The sequence below is a fragment of the Dendrobates tinctorius genome, unplaced genomic scaffold, assembly GCF_039654945.1.
Source record: "Dendrobates tinctorius isolate UK_male_01 unplaced genomic scaffold, ASM3965494v1 ptg000074l, whole genome shotgun sequence".
Lineage (NCBI taxonomy): Eukaryota > Metazoa > Chordata > Amphibia > Anura > Dendrobatidae > Dendrobates > Dendrobates tinctorius.
The window spans coordinates 2,900,998-2,915,333 of NW_027361742.1; the positions used below are offsets into that span (position 1 = coordinate 2,900,998).

A 14,336-nucleotide genomic window follows, 5' to 3' on the forward strand; every position below is an offset into this window, starting at 1 on the left:
AGACATGGACCCCCAATTCTACTAAATGGGCCGTACTTGACATAATTCACTTTATACAATCTGTAAAAAAGAGAAACAGCATCTCATCCTTCATTTACCAAACTACCAAGTTTATTATTATGCTAGCTGAAGAGCCCGTCGCTGCCCGGGCAAGGCAACTAACTGTGGTTAGTTATAACAAATTATAATTATCCTCCATCCCATAGTCCCGTGCCCATATACCCATCATACTTATCCACCATCCCATAGGCCCGTGCCCATATACCCATCATACATATCCTCCATCCCATAGGCTCGTGCCCATATACCCATCATACATATCCTCCATCCCATAGGCTCGTGCCCATATACCCATCATACATATCCTCCATCCCATAGTCGAGTGCCCATATACCCATCACATATCCTCCATCCCATAGTCCCATGCCCATATACCCATCACACATCCTCCATCCCATAGTCCCATGCCAATATACCCATCATACATATTCGCCATCCCATAGTCGAGTGCCCATATACCTATCACACATCCTTCATCTTATAGTCCCATGCCCATATACCCATCATACATATCCTCCATCCCATAGTCCCATGCCCATATACCCGTCATACATATCCTCCATCCCATAGTTCAGTGCCTATATACCCATCACACATCCTCCATCCCATAGTACCGTGCCTATATACCCGTCATACATATCCTCCATCCCATAGTAAAGTGCCAATATACCCATCACACATCCTCCATTCCATAGTCAATCATTATGACATCATAATGAGCGGCGGGGCTTGCAACCTATGATGACATCAGCGTCTCCATGGCAACCATTGTGACATCATAATGAGGGGTGGGGCTTGACGCGCACACACTTTTTCCCCAGTATGTAGACAGGGGCAAAATTGTTTGGTGAATTGGAACGCGCGGGGTTAAAATTTTGCCTCACAACATAGCCTAGGACGCTCTCGGGGTCCAGACGTGTGACTGTGCAAAATTTTGTGGCTGTAGCTGCGACGGTGCGGATACCTATCCCGGACATATACACACATACACACACACACACACACACACACATACATACATACATACATACATACATACATACATACACACACACTTGAGCTTTATATAGTAGATTGAGGTGTAGGTAAATTTGTGAACAAAAGGTAGTGTAATATTTGCATGCAGGTGAAAAAGTGGGCCCCACACCAAAGTCAGTGTTACTGGTGGGCCCTTGGCAACCCAGTCTGACACTGTTTAGAAATAGATTTACTTAAAAAATTAGTGACATATTCAATACTTATTTCACCTACTGCACATATATTTGGTGCTTTTTGGTAATACATTTCATGGGTTCCCTGTAAAATATGTAGTGAAATTAACCCCTTTCTGCCATCCGACGTACTATCCCGTCCATGGGACCTGGGCCCCTATGCCCATGGACGGGATAGTACGTCTAGCGCGATCAGCGGCGCCCACGTGGTGAGCGCCGTTGATCGCGGCCGGGTGTCAGCTGATTATCACAGCTGACACCCGGAACAATGTGTCAGGGGCGGTCACGGACCGCCCCCGACACGTTAACCCCTTGCACACCGCGATCAAACATGATCGCGGTGTACCGGGGGTTAAAGGGAAGCATCAGCAGGGATGGGGCTCCCTCCGTGCTTCCCTGAGCCCCCCACGGCAGCGCAATGTGCAGCGCTGCTGCGGGGGGCTCCTTTCCTCCAGGACCCCGAATCCAAGATGGCGACGGGGGCCTTCGGGGGCCTGAGGAGGCTGGCTTCCTCAGTGCCTGCAAAGCGCAGGCATGAGGAAGCCTTCTGCAGTGCCTGTGTCAGATCGCTGATCTGTCACAGTGATCTGTGATGTGACAGATCAGCGATCTGTCACAGGACAGTGATGTCCCACCTGGGACTATTTAATAAACTAAAAAAAAAAAAAAAAAGTGTTAAAATAATTAAAAAAAAAATCGCCTAATAAATTAGAAAAAAAAAAAAAAATATTCCCCCAATAAATCCATTTTTTGGAAATAATAATAAAAAAAACAATAAAAGTACACATATTAGGTATTGTCGCGTCCGTAATGACCCGCCCTATAAAACTGTCCCATTAGTTAACCCCTTTAGCGAACCCCTTAAAAACTAAAAATAAAAAACGAAGCAAAAAATAATGATTTATTATCATACCGCCAAACAAAAAGTGTAATAACGTGCGATCAAAAAGACTCATATAAATATCCATGGCACCACTGAAAATGTCATCTTGTCCCGCAAAAAACGAGCTGCCACACAGCATCATCAGCAAAAAAATAAAAAAGTTATAGCTCGCAGAATAAAGCGATACAAAAATAATTATTTTTTATATAAAATAGTTTTCATTGCATAAAACCGACAAAAACATAAAAAAACGACCTAAATGAGGTATCGCTGTAACCGTACTGACCCGAGGAATAAAACCGCTTTATCAATTTTACCACACGCGGAACGGTGTAAACGCACCCCCCCCAAAAGAAATTCATGAAACGATGGTTTTTGTTCATTCTGTGTCCCAAAAATAGGAATAAAAAGCGATCAAAAAATGTCACGTGCCCGAAAATGGTACCAATAAAAACGTCAACTCGTCCTGCAAAAAATAAGACCTCACATGACTCGGTGAGTCAAAATACGGAAAAATTATAGCTCTCAATATGTGGTGATGCAAAAACTATTTTTACAATAAAAAGCGTCTTTTAGCGTGCGACAGCTGCCAAACATAAAAACCGCCATAAATAGTAAATCAAACCCCCCGTCATCACCCCCTTAGTTAGGGAAAAATAATAAAATTAAAAAAAAAGTATTTATCTCCATTTTCCCATTAGGGTTAGGGCTAGGGCTAGGGTTAGGGTTAGGGCTAGGGTTAGGGCTAGGGTTAGGGCTAGGGTTAGGGCTAGGGTTAGGGCTCAGATTAGGGTTAGGGGTGTGTTGGGGTTAGGGTTGGAGTTATAATTGGGGGGTTTCCACTGTTTGGGCACATCAGGGGCTCTCCAAATGCAACATGGCGTCTGATCTCAATTCCAGCCAATTCTGAGTTGAAAAAGTCAAATGGTGCTCCTTCCCTTCCAAGCTCTGCCATGCGCCCAAACAGTGTTTTACCCCCACATGTAGGGTATCAGCCTACTCAGGACAAATTGCAAAACAATTTTTGGGGTCCAATTTCTCCTGTTACCCTTAGGAAAATAAAAAATTGGGGGCAAAAATATCATTTTTGTGGAAAAAAATGATTTTTTTATTTTCATGTCCGAGTGTTATAAACTTCTGTGAAGCACTTGGGGGTTCAAAGTGCTCACCACACATCTAGATAAGTTCCGTGGGGGGTCTAGTGTCCAAAATGGGGTCACTTGTGGGGAGTTTCAATAGTTTAGGTACATCAGGGGCTCTCCAAACGCACATGACACCCGCAGACCATTCCATCAAAGTCTGCATTCCAAAACGTCACTGCTTCCCTTCCGAGCCCCGACGTGTGTCCATACAGTAGTTTTCTCCCACATATGGGGTGTCAGCGTACTCAGGCCAAATTGGACAACAACTTTTGGGGGTCCAATTTCTCCTGTTACCCTTGGGAAAATGAAAAAATTGGGGACTAATTGATCATGTTTCTGGAAAAAATAAGATTTTTTTATTTTCATGCCCTGGCATTATAAACTTCTGTGAAGCCCTTGGGGGTTCAAAGTGCTCACCTCACATCTAGATAAGTTCCTTAGTGGGTCTAGTTTTCAAAATGGGGTCATTTGTGTGGGGTTTCCACTGTTTAGGTACATTAGGGGCTCTCCAAAGGCAACATGACACCCGCAGACCATTCCATCAAAGTCTGCATTCCAAAACGTCACTACTTCCCTTCCGAGCCCCGACGTGTGCCCATACAGTAGTTTTCTCCCACATATGGGGTATCAGCATACTCAGGACAAATTGGACAACAACTTTTGGGGTCCAATTTCTCCTGGTACCCTTGGGAAAATAAAAAAATGGTGACTAAAAGATCATGTTTGTGGAAGAAATACGAATTTTTTTATTTTCACGCCCGGGCGTTATAAACTTCTGTGAAGCACTGGGGGGTTCAAAGTGCTCAACACACATCTAGATAAGTTCCTTGGGGGGGTCTAGTTTACAAAATGGTGTCATTTGTGGGGGGTTTCCACTGTTTAGGTACATTAGGGGCTCTCTAAAGGCAACATGACACCCGCAGACCATTCCATCAAAGTCTGCATTCCAAAACGTCACTACTTCCCTTCCGAGCCCCGACGTGTGCCCATACAGTAGTTTTCTCCCACATATGGGGTATCAGCATACTCAGGACAAATTGGACAACAACTTTTGGGGTCCAATTTCTCCTGGTACCCTTGGGAAAATAAAAAAATGGTGACTAAAAGATCATGTTTGTGGAAAAAATACGAATTTTTTATTTTCACGCACGGGCATTATAAACTTCTGTGAAGCACTGGGGGGGTCAAAGTGCTCACCACACATCTAGATAAGTTCCTTAGGGGGTCTAGTTTCCAAAATGGTGTCATTTGTGGGGGGTTTCCACTGTTTTGGTACATCAGGAGTTTTCCAAACGCGACATGGTGTCCGATCTCAATTCCAGCCAAAAATGTCAAATGGCGCTGCTTCCCTTCCGAGCTCTGCCATGCGCCCAAATAGTGGTTTACCTCCACATGTGGGGTATCAGCGTACTCAGGACAAATTGCACAATAACTTTTAGGGTCCTGTTACCCTTGGAAAAATAAGAATTGAGGGTGAAAAGATCATTTTTGTGGAAAAAATATGATTTTTTAATTGTATGGCTTTATGTTATAAACTTCTGTGAAGCCCATGGGGGTTCAAAGTTCTCACCACACATCTAGATAAGTTCCTTAGGGGGTCTAGTTTCCAAAATGGTGTCATTTGTGGGGGGTTTCCACTGTTTAGGTACATCAGGGACTCTCCAAACGTGACATGGCGTCCAATCTGAATTCCAGCCAATTTTGCATTGAAAAAGTCAAACGGCGCTCCTTCCATTCTGAGCTCTGCCATGCACCGAAACAGTGGTTCCCCCCCACATATCAGGTATCTGCGTACTCAGGACAAATTGCACAATAACTTTTGCAGTCCAATTTCTCCTGTTACCCTTGGTAAAATAAAAAAAATTGAACCTGAAGTATTTTTTTTATGAAAAAAAGTTAGATGTTTATTTTTTTTTAAATATTCAAAAAAATTCCTGTGACGCACCTAAAGGGTTAATAAACTTCTTGAATGTGGTTTTGAGCACTTTAAGGGGTGCAGTTTTTAGAATGGTGTCACTTTTGGGTATTTTCTATCATATAGACCCCTCAAAGTGGCTTCAAATGTGATGTGGTCCTAAAAATAAAATGGTCTTGTAAAAATAAGAAATCGCTGGTCAAATTTTAACCCTTATAACTTCCTAACAAAAAAAAATTTTGGTTCCAAAATTGTGCTGATGTAAAGTAAACATGTGGGAAATGTTAGTTATCAAGTTTTTTGTGTGCCGTATCTCTGTGATTTAAGGGCATAGAAATTCAAAGTTGGAAAATTGCGAAATTTTCAAAATTTTCGCCAAATTTCCGTTTTTCTCACAAATAAACACAAGTTATTTGAATGAAATTTTACCACTAACATGAAGTACAATATGTCACGAGAAAACAATGTCAGAATCACCGGGATCCATGGAAGCGTTCCAGAGTTATGACCTCATAAAGGTACAGTGGTCAGAATTGTAAAAATTGGCCCGGTCATGAACGTGCAAACCACCCTTGGGGGTGAAGGGGTTAAACGACAGAACATTTTGGGTATAAAATATAATAAAATCTATACAGGACATGGAAAAAGTACATCTGAAAGCAAACAAACTCACCATAGCACTCTGGAGGTTGTTCCCATTTTCCGTCGATACAACGGATTGTTGCGGAACCGTACATCCTATATCCTCTTTTGCACTTCATGGTAACTTCATCATTGCTGTAATAAGCTTCCTTTAGATCTATGATTTCAGTATTTTTTGGATTATGTGCAATAGGACATTTCTTTCTTTTTTCTAAAGTTAAATACAAAGGTTTTATTAATAAGTATTGAATTTAACAATCTAATACTACATTTTTTATCATGCTGAAACATTGCTTCTTATCATGAAAAAAATCCTACATTTTTTGTCAACAATAGATTTTCAACCACTTAGTGAAGAAGCTAATTTGGCCTTAAAGGGAACCTGTCACCCCCAGGGTGTTTTTAACTAAAAGAGCCACCTTCAGCAGTACTAAGGCTGCATTCTCTGTGGTAGGCATCAGGTCCCTGCAGCTGCACAGCAGGAATCCAGAGCCTTACATCCAGCAGTCTCCCATTCTCCTCCAACCGCTCAAGAGCCTGCACAGCAGTCTCGGCGTTCCAGATGCTCTGCTCAGACCAGTTCTGTAGGACTGGCTGTTATTGCTTCCTCTGGGTCAGCAATAGCAGCGCAGGCTGTACTGCAGCAAGCCACCCCAGTGGCTAAGTCCTCTCATCGCGCTACTGGGCATGCTCACGAGACGATCTCCCGTTGGAGATCGGGAGTCACGTGCTCAGGTCCTTCTCCTGATCTGATTGATCCATCTCAGAGATCTGGAAGGTCCCGGAAGCGCACGGCTATAAAAGGTCCGCATGGCTGCTCGGCCATGCGCTAGTATAGTCTCTAATTGCTACTGTGTGAATGATGATGGATGCATGAACCTGCGAATGACTCATTAAGATCCCCTCCCTCTGATATTACGTGTGTGGATAGGGACTTAGCCTTAGAGTCAGTGCCAGTCAGTGGCATGCTACAAGCAACAGTGCTCATCTCCACAGAGCTAGCGTCCGACAGTGCGTCCCTCCTGGGCATTGTTGTATAGCAGCTGTGTCAGTCGTCGCACTGCGGTCAGCAACACTTTAGGGTGTCCGCGATAGCCACGCCGCACGCACGGTAGGTCTAGAAAGACCCGCTGCCTTGGGCCCAGCTCCTGTGACCATATACCGTGCGTGCATTTCTCTGAGACCTGTGAGTCCAACAGGTTCAGCATTTGTGTTAATACATTAGGTCTCTGTGAAGATAGCAGAGTATGCCCAGTGCACACCAGGTGACGTTCAACCCGTGTGCAATATACCACCAAATTGTGCATCCGCCATTATTAGAGCAGCAGTTTAACACCTCTGCACGGTGGACCCCGGGCTGTGAACACACTCTCTATTATTTAATATTTAGTGCGTTCCTCCGTTCCTAACACTGTGAAGGTGGCTCTTCTGTTTCTCACCCCCATTAACGCAAAAATATAGACTTTTATAAATAGTTCCTCAAACCTGCATCCTGTTACAGAGGTATGGAATGTCCCTCTGTATAAGCCGCCTCCCAGCTGTCCATCAACACCCCTCTATAGTGTCCCTGCACCGCCTCCTTCTTTTGTATTTGCTGTTACATGTTGTCCGGCGCCTGCGCTGTGACAACAGTTCTCGGGCATGTGCAGTGCGCACTGCCTGGGAACTGCCATCAGGCTATCGTGCCTGCGTGTTTCTGCATCCCCAGATCTCGCCCCGCAGTGTGTTATGAAGTATTCACACTGCGGGGCTGGGGACGCAGAAATACAAGATGCTGAAAAGTACCAGGAGCATTGGCAAGACCGAACGGCATCCGGTTGAACTCATACAGGCCCATGGGTAGTATGAAGGCCGTCTTTGCTCGGTCATGTTCAGACATCAGCACTTGCCAATAACCACTGGCGAGGTCTAACGTGGAAAAGTATCTCACGCTTCCCAGTGCGGACAGAGACTCTTCAATATGAGGTAGTGGGTATGAATCTCACATAGTGTAGGCATTAATTTTGCGATAGTCCACGCCGAAGCACAGAGTGCCATCTTTTTTCCCTACTAGAACAATGGGAGCAACCCACGGACTTTGACTCTCTCGGATGACACCGTTCTGTAGCATCTGGGTCAGCATCCCTTTTACCTCCTGATAGTTCTGCAGAGGAATTTGACGATAGCGTTCTCTTATGGGCGCAGCACTACCGGTTGGGATCTCGCATGTGATTGTGGTGGTGCAGCCAAAATCGTCCTCATGATGTGCAAAAACGTCTTGGTAACGTCCGAGTAAGGCTTCCACTTGCTGTACTTGTTGCGGTGTGAGCTCTATTAATTCAGCCCGTATTTGTTCCAAAATATGACGCCCTTTTTGCTGTTGTTGAAATTCTGACCCTAGGGACATCTCTATAGTCACGGTCCATGGGTCTTCTTTGCCATCAACTGAATGGCCTGAAGTGGCATTTGTTCCTCCGGCATACCTACAATTTGCACTACTTCATTTCTGGGGGGGGTGTCAGATTGTCCTCTCTCAAATTTACGCACCTCACGGGTATCATTCCATCATGTACAGTTGCCAGGGTCCTGGCAACCAGGAGTCCTGGGGGTATCCATAATGGCCAGTTCTAATTGTATCTCATCCCTCTCCAGAGAAGTGCAAGCCCGGACAAGTAAGGAGAGCACGGTTTGCCCCGATGGTATTACAAGACTGTTTGCAGCCGCAATAACCACTTTTCCCAGCACCTTTCCATCACAGGAGGCCTCTTGTGCTTGAGCCATCCTGATCAACTGTTGAAATACTTCTCTTTGAGGCATTCACGGACTGCATTGTTTCAAAAACACGTCTGGGGACTCATTATTGAGAAGACTCCTGAACTCCTTAAGCACATTCATCTCCAGAGTGACAGCATATCCATGTTCTGTGTCCCTCGCAGTTAGCACCACATCTTTGCGGCCCAGGTCTTTGCCACAGACCTTGATCTGCATCCAGGACACCCCTGTGACCAGGATGGGCAACTGATTAGCAGCTGTCAACTTTATGACCGGGCCCCACTCGGGCCTCATTGCTTCAGGGAAATGTATTTTAAAGTATGTCTCAGGCATTGTAGTCACTTGTGAGCAGTTATCTACCAGACAGCGGATGGTCCATCCATCCATTTCGGCCCAGACTAGAGGACATACAGAAACTAAATTGATGGGACTACTGTGACTCCTTTCTGACTGTTCTGGCTCCAGGTGGCATCCCGCAGCCTCGGAGCCTCCTAGTTTAACGGGCAACGCTGAAGAGGCTGTCCTTGGTGAGGACAGACCCGGGCCACATGTCCCAGTTTTCTGCAAAGATAACATATAGGGAGTTCCTCCCAACAATATGTTCTCACGCCCCGTCGCGGTTCTAGAATGGTTCTGCACCCAGGTAAACTTAATGTGATTACCTTCTTTTTAGCTTCCATCAGGTTTTCCCGCATACCTTAAATCTCCCGCAAGTCTTCTACCCATCCTGGTTCAGTGACTAGATTCACAGATACCTTTCCGCTCCGGACCTTCACTGAATGTCACCCCCTGCTCTTGCTCGCACGCGCGTGCCTCACTACCAACTTCTGCAAAGGTCATGCGCGGATTCACCTACAAACGCTCTCGCAGGGCCTGCTTCAGCAGCACCTTTCTCAATCTCATCATCAACTGGTCCCGCAACACTATGCCAGTCGACCCTATGCCCATGCCGTCATTCCTGTATATGGCAATGTGGATCTCCTGTAGTACGTTCATGTACTGGGTCACCGTCTCCCCCTCCATTACAACCACATGCGTAATTCATCTTCATCAGTGGGGTCCCCATATGTCTCCTCTAGTATGCGCAGTACTTTTCCAAAAGTTTCCCGCAGTCGGGGGGGTCATAGCAGAACTGAGTCCCTTGCCTCTCCGTCCAAAGCCATCATGGCCAGCTCTGCCTGTAGGGCAGGAACCATGGGATGCATCATCATCATTCGCCTAATACGCTAATATGCTCAGTCCAGCTCCATAGCATAGTGTTATTCCCATTAAATTTCGGGAGGTTGTGTAGGCTACTAGCAGAAACGCGGGATGCAGTGATGAGCAGGAGGCAGAGCAAGAGTTAGCGGGTTGTTTATAAAGAGTTAGTATAACAGTGAATACTACAACGATCAACGATCACTGGGTTTTGCCCGTTGCAGCTGGGCAGCACGGTGGCTCAGTGGTTAGCGCTGCAGCCTTGCAGCGCTGGAGTCCTGGGTTCGAATCCCACCTAGGACAACATCTGCAAGGAGTTTGTATGTTCTCCCCGTGTTTGCGTGGGTTTCCTCCGGGCACTCCGGTTTCCTCCCACACTCCAAAGACATACTGATAGGGAATTTAGATTGTGAGCCCCATCGGGGACAGTGATGAAAATGTGTGCAAAACTGTAAAGCGCTGCGGAATATGTTAGCGCTATATAAAAATAAAGATTATTATTATTAAAAGAGGAAATCGGAAAACCAGGGGAAGAGTCTTGAGGAGATCATTTGCATATTCCCAGTGCCTTCAGGGATAGGTGAAGAGTCTCCACGAATTTTGGCTCATTTTTCATCGTTTTTAAGAAATCTCAAGATGGAAGAGGCCAGGAGCCATTTGGTGAGCTGCATTTCTTGCTACATGTTCACAGACTTACCAGTGGAAAAGCCAAACTTCACATGCCACAAATGTAAGCTTGTGTCCCTGTTGGAGGAAAAGTTGCAAAATCTCGAAGAGAGGTTAGCTACGTTGAAGATCATTAAGGAAGGTGAAGAGTTCTTGGACAGAGCAGAATTATCTCTTCATGTTACAGAAAGAGAAGAAATTCGAAGTGCACCTGAAGAAACAGAGGAATGGAGACATGTGACCCAGAGAAGCAGGAGGATCAGGAGGCAGTCAGCACCCATACTGCTCAGAAACCAGTACCAGGCTCTCATGCAGGAAAACGATGAAGAAATACATCAGGATAAGACTTTGCCAACAAACAGCAACCTTGTATGCCCTCAGAGTCCTCCTGGATGGAGAAAGAAAAATGTTGTGAAGAAGAAACGGAGAGTGGTGGTCATGGGGGATTCCCTGTTGAGAGGAACAGAGGCCGCTATCTGCAGACCGGATATAACTTCAAGAGAAATGTGCTGTCTTCCAGGTGCAAAAATTAAAGATGTGTCTGACAGGATATCAGGACTCTTCAGAACTACAGATGACTACCCATTCCTGCTACTACATGTGGGGACAAATGACACCACAAGAAATGACCTGGAAACCATCTGCAGAGACTTTGAAGACTTAGGCAAGAAAGTGAAAGAACTGGGAGCGCAGGTGGTCTTCTCTTCCATCCTCCCAGTGGATGGCCATGGAACAAGGAGGTGGAATAAGATTCTGCAGGTGAACAACTGGCTACGTCGATGGTGCTGTCAGCAACGATTTGGATTTCTGGATCACGGAGTGAATTACTTATACGATGGACTACTTGCTAGAGATGGGGTGCACCTTACGAAGACTTGAAAGCATGTATTTGGAAGTCGCCTTGCTACACTTGTAAGGAGAGCTTTAAACTAGAACAACATGGGAAGGGAAGCAAAAGACCAGAAAAAGCCATACACCTGACAAATGCTATTGAGAACTCTGCTATTAGAAGTGGAAGGGAAGAACAAAGACAAAAGAATCTAATTAATAAAAATATTGGAGAAAGAGAAACCAATCACAAGCTAAAATGTTTCTATACTAATGCACAAAGCATGGGCAACAAACAAGGAGAATTGGAACTACTAACACAGGAAAAGAAATATGATGTCATTGGAATCACTGAAACTTGGTGGGACAATACACATGATTGGAATACAAGACTATAAGGATACAACTTATTTGCAAGAAACAGACTTGATAAACGAGGAGGAAGTGTCGCATTGTATGTTAGAAACGCGTATATCTGCACAGAGATTGAAGCTTCAGAGACTGGAAGTTCTGTGGAAACTGTTTGGGTAAGAATACAAGGACAGAACAATGGAAAGGACACCATTGTAGGCATTTACTACAGGCCGCCTGTGCAAGCTGAAGATATGGATGAACTCTTTATGCATCAAATGGCCAAGTTCTCCAAAAAATATGACATAGTTGTCATGGGAGATTTCAACTATCCAGACATTTGTTGGAAATCTCTCTCAGGCAAAACTAACAGGTCAAGGAAATTCTTATCCTCTCTTGCTGACAACTTTATCTTCCAAAAGGTAGGGGAGAAAACAAGGGGAACTGCTACCTTGGATCTAATCCTTATAAACAGGGAGGAAATGGTTGAGGAGGTAAAAGTGGCTGGGACCCTAGGAGGTAGCGACCATGCTATTTTAGAATTTTGGATATCTAGAGGCGGAAGACCTGTGAAGACTCAGACGTCAAGGTTAGATTTCAGAAAGGCAGATTTTAAGGGATTCAGAAAGAGAATTGGAGGGATCCAATGGCTGGATATCCTTAAAGACAAAAATGTCCAGGAAGGATGGGAAATCTTGAAAAATGAAATTCTCAAAGCACAGTTGTTAACAATTCCGAAAAGAGGGAAGAATAGGAAGCATTTAAGGAAACCAGGATGGATGAACACAGAACTTAAGCACATGCTAAAAAGGAAGAAAAAAATGTTTATAAAATGGAAAGAGGGAGGCATATCTAAAGAAGAATATAATGCTGTTTGCAGAACTTGCAGGGCACAAATCAGATTATCTAAAGCTGAAAATGAATTGAGGCTTGCAAGAGATGTCAAAAGCAATAATAAAGGATTTTGGGGATATGTCAAAAGTAAAAGAAAAGTCAAAGATGCTATAGGATTTTTACAGGATGAAAATGATGAAATGGTAAGACAGGATGTTGAGAAGGCTGAACTTTTAAATTCCTATTTTGCATCTGTTTTCTCTGAGAAAGGAAATGTAACATCAACTGTTATTCACTGTCCAATTAAGGGAATAGAAGAATCCAGGATATCTATAAACAGAAAGATAGTGAGGAAACACTTAGCTAACCTAAATGAATTCAAGTCTCCAGGACCAGATGAATTACACCCCAGAGTACTGAAGGAGATAGCAGAAGAAATTTTTGAACCCCTCTCCATAATCTTTGAAAATTCTTGGAGAACAGGAGAAGTGCCAGAAGACTGGAGAAGAGCAAATGTTGTTCCTATCTTCAAAAAGGGGAAGAAGGTGGACCCAGTCAACTATAGACCGGTGAGTCTGACTTCTATACCAGGAAAGATCTTTGATCAAATTATTAAACAACATGTATGTCAATACCTGGATAAGAATGAAGTGATTAAACAGAGTCAGCATGGGTTTGTAACTAATAAGTCATGTCAGACTAACTTAATTTCCTTCTATGACGGTATCACTGATTGGGTGGCTCAAGGAAATGCTGTAGATATAGTATATCTTGACTTCAGCAAAGCATTTGACAAAGTCTCTCATAAAATCCTTATTGAAAAAATGACTAAGTATGGAATGGACAAGGCAACTGTTAGGTGGATTCATAACTGGCTTAGTGATCGGACCCAAAGAGTGGTCGTAAATGCCTGCACATCCAGTTGGAAGAATGTCTCAAGTGGGGTACCACAGGGCTCTGTCCTGGGCCCTGTATTGTTCAACATCTTTATCAATGAATTAGATGAAGGAATTGAGGGTAAACTGATTAAATTTGCTGATGACACAAAGCTAGGAGGGATAGCTAATACTAGAGAAGAGAGAGAGAGGATTCAAAAAGATTTAAATAAACTGGAGAAGTGGACAGCAACTAACAGAATGGTTTTTAACAGGGAGAAGTGCAAAGTACTACATCTGGGCAATAAAAATGAAAAAAGCATATACACAATGGGAGGAATAGGGCTAAGTGACAGCACATGTGAAAAAGACTTGGGTATACTAATAGATCACAGACTGAATATGAGTCAACAGTGTGATGCAGCAGCAAAAAAGGCAAATGCAATTCTAGGATGCATTAACAGAAGCATACAGTCTAGATCACGTGAAGTCATTATTTCCCTCTACTCCTCTTTGGTCAGACCTCATCTGGAATATTGTGTCCAGTTTTGGGCACCACATTTTAAAAAAGACATCAACAAACTGGAGCAAGTTCAGAAAAGAGCGACCAGAATGGTGACCGGTCTGCAAACCCTGTCTTATGAGGAAAGGTTGCAGGATTTGGGAATGTTTAGTTTGCAAAAGAGAAGACTGAGAGGAGACTTAATAGCTGTCTACAAATATCTAAAGGGCTGTCACATTGTAGAAGGATCAACTTTATTCTCATTTGCACAAGGAAAGACTAGAAGCAATGGGATGAAACTGAAGGGGAGGAGACACAGATTAGATATTAGAAAAAACTTTTTGACAGTTAGAGTGATCAATGAGTGGAACAGGCTGCCACGAGAAGTGGTGAGTTCTCCTTCAATGGAAGTCTTCAAACAGAGGCTGGACAGACATCTGACTGGGATGATTTAGCGAATCCTGCTTTGAGCAGGGGGT

The 14,336-nt window shown here is 44.0% G+C and overlaps 1 protein-coding gene across 3 annotated transcripts in view; it reads right to left on the reverse strand.

The window, feature by feature from the left end:
- The window catches only part of LOC141096343 (complement factor H-related protein 1-like), a 511,185-nt gene that overhangs the window by 193,659 nt on the left and 303,190 nt on the right, over positions 1–14,336 (reverse strand). For all 3 annotated transcript variants that reach the window (XM_073582884.1, XM_073582883.1, XM_073582882.1), the window contains one exon: positions 5,885–6,064. In XM_073582884.1, coding sequence (XP_073438985.1) covers positions 5,885–6,064 — 180 coding nt within the window. The remainder of the gene's footprint in view (positions 1–5,884; positions 6,065–14,336) is intronic.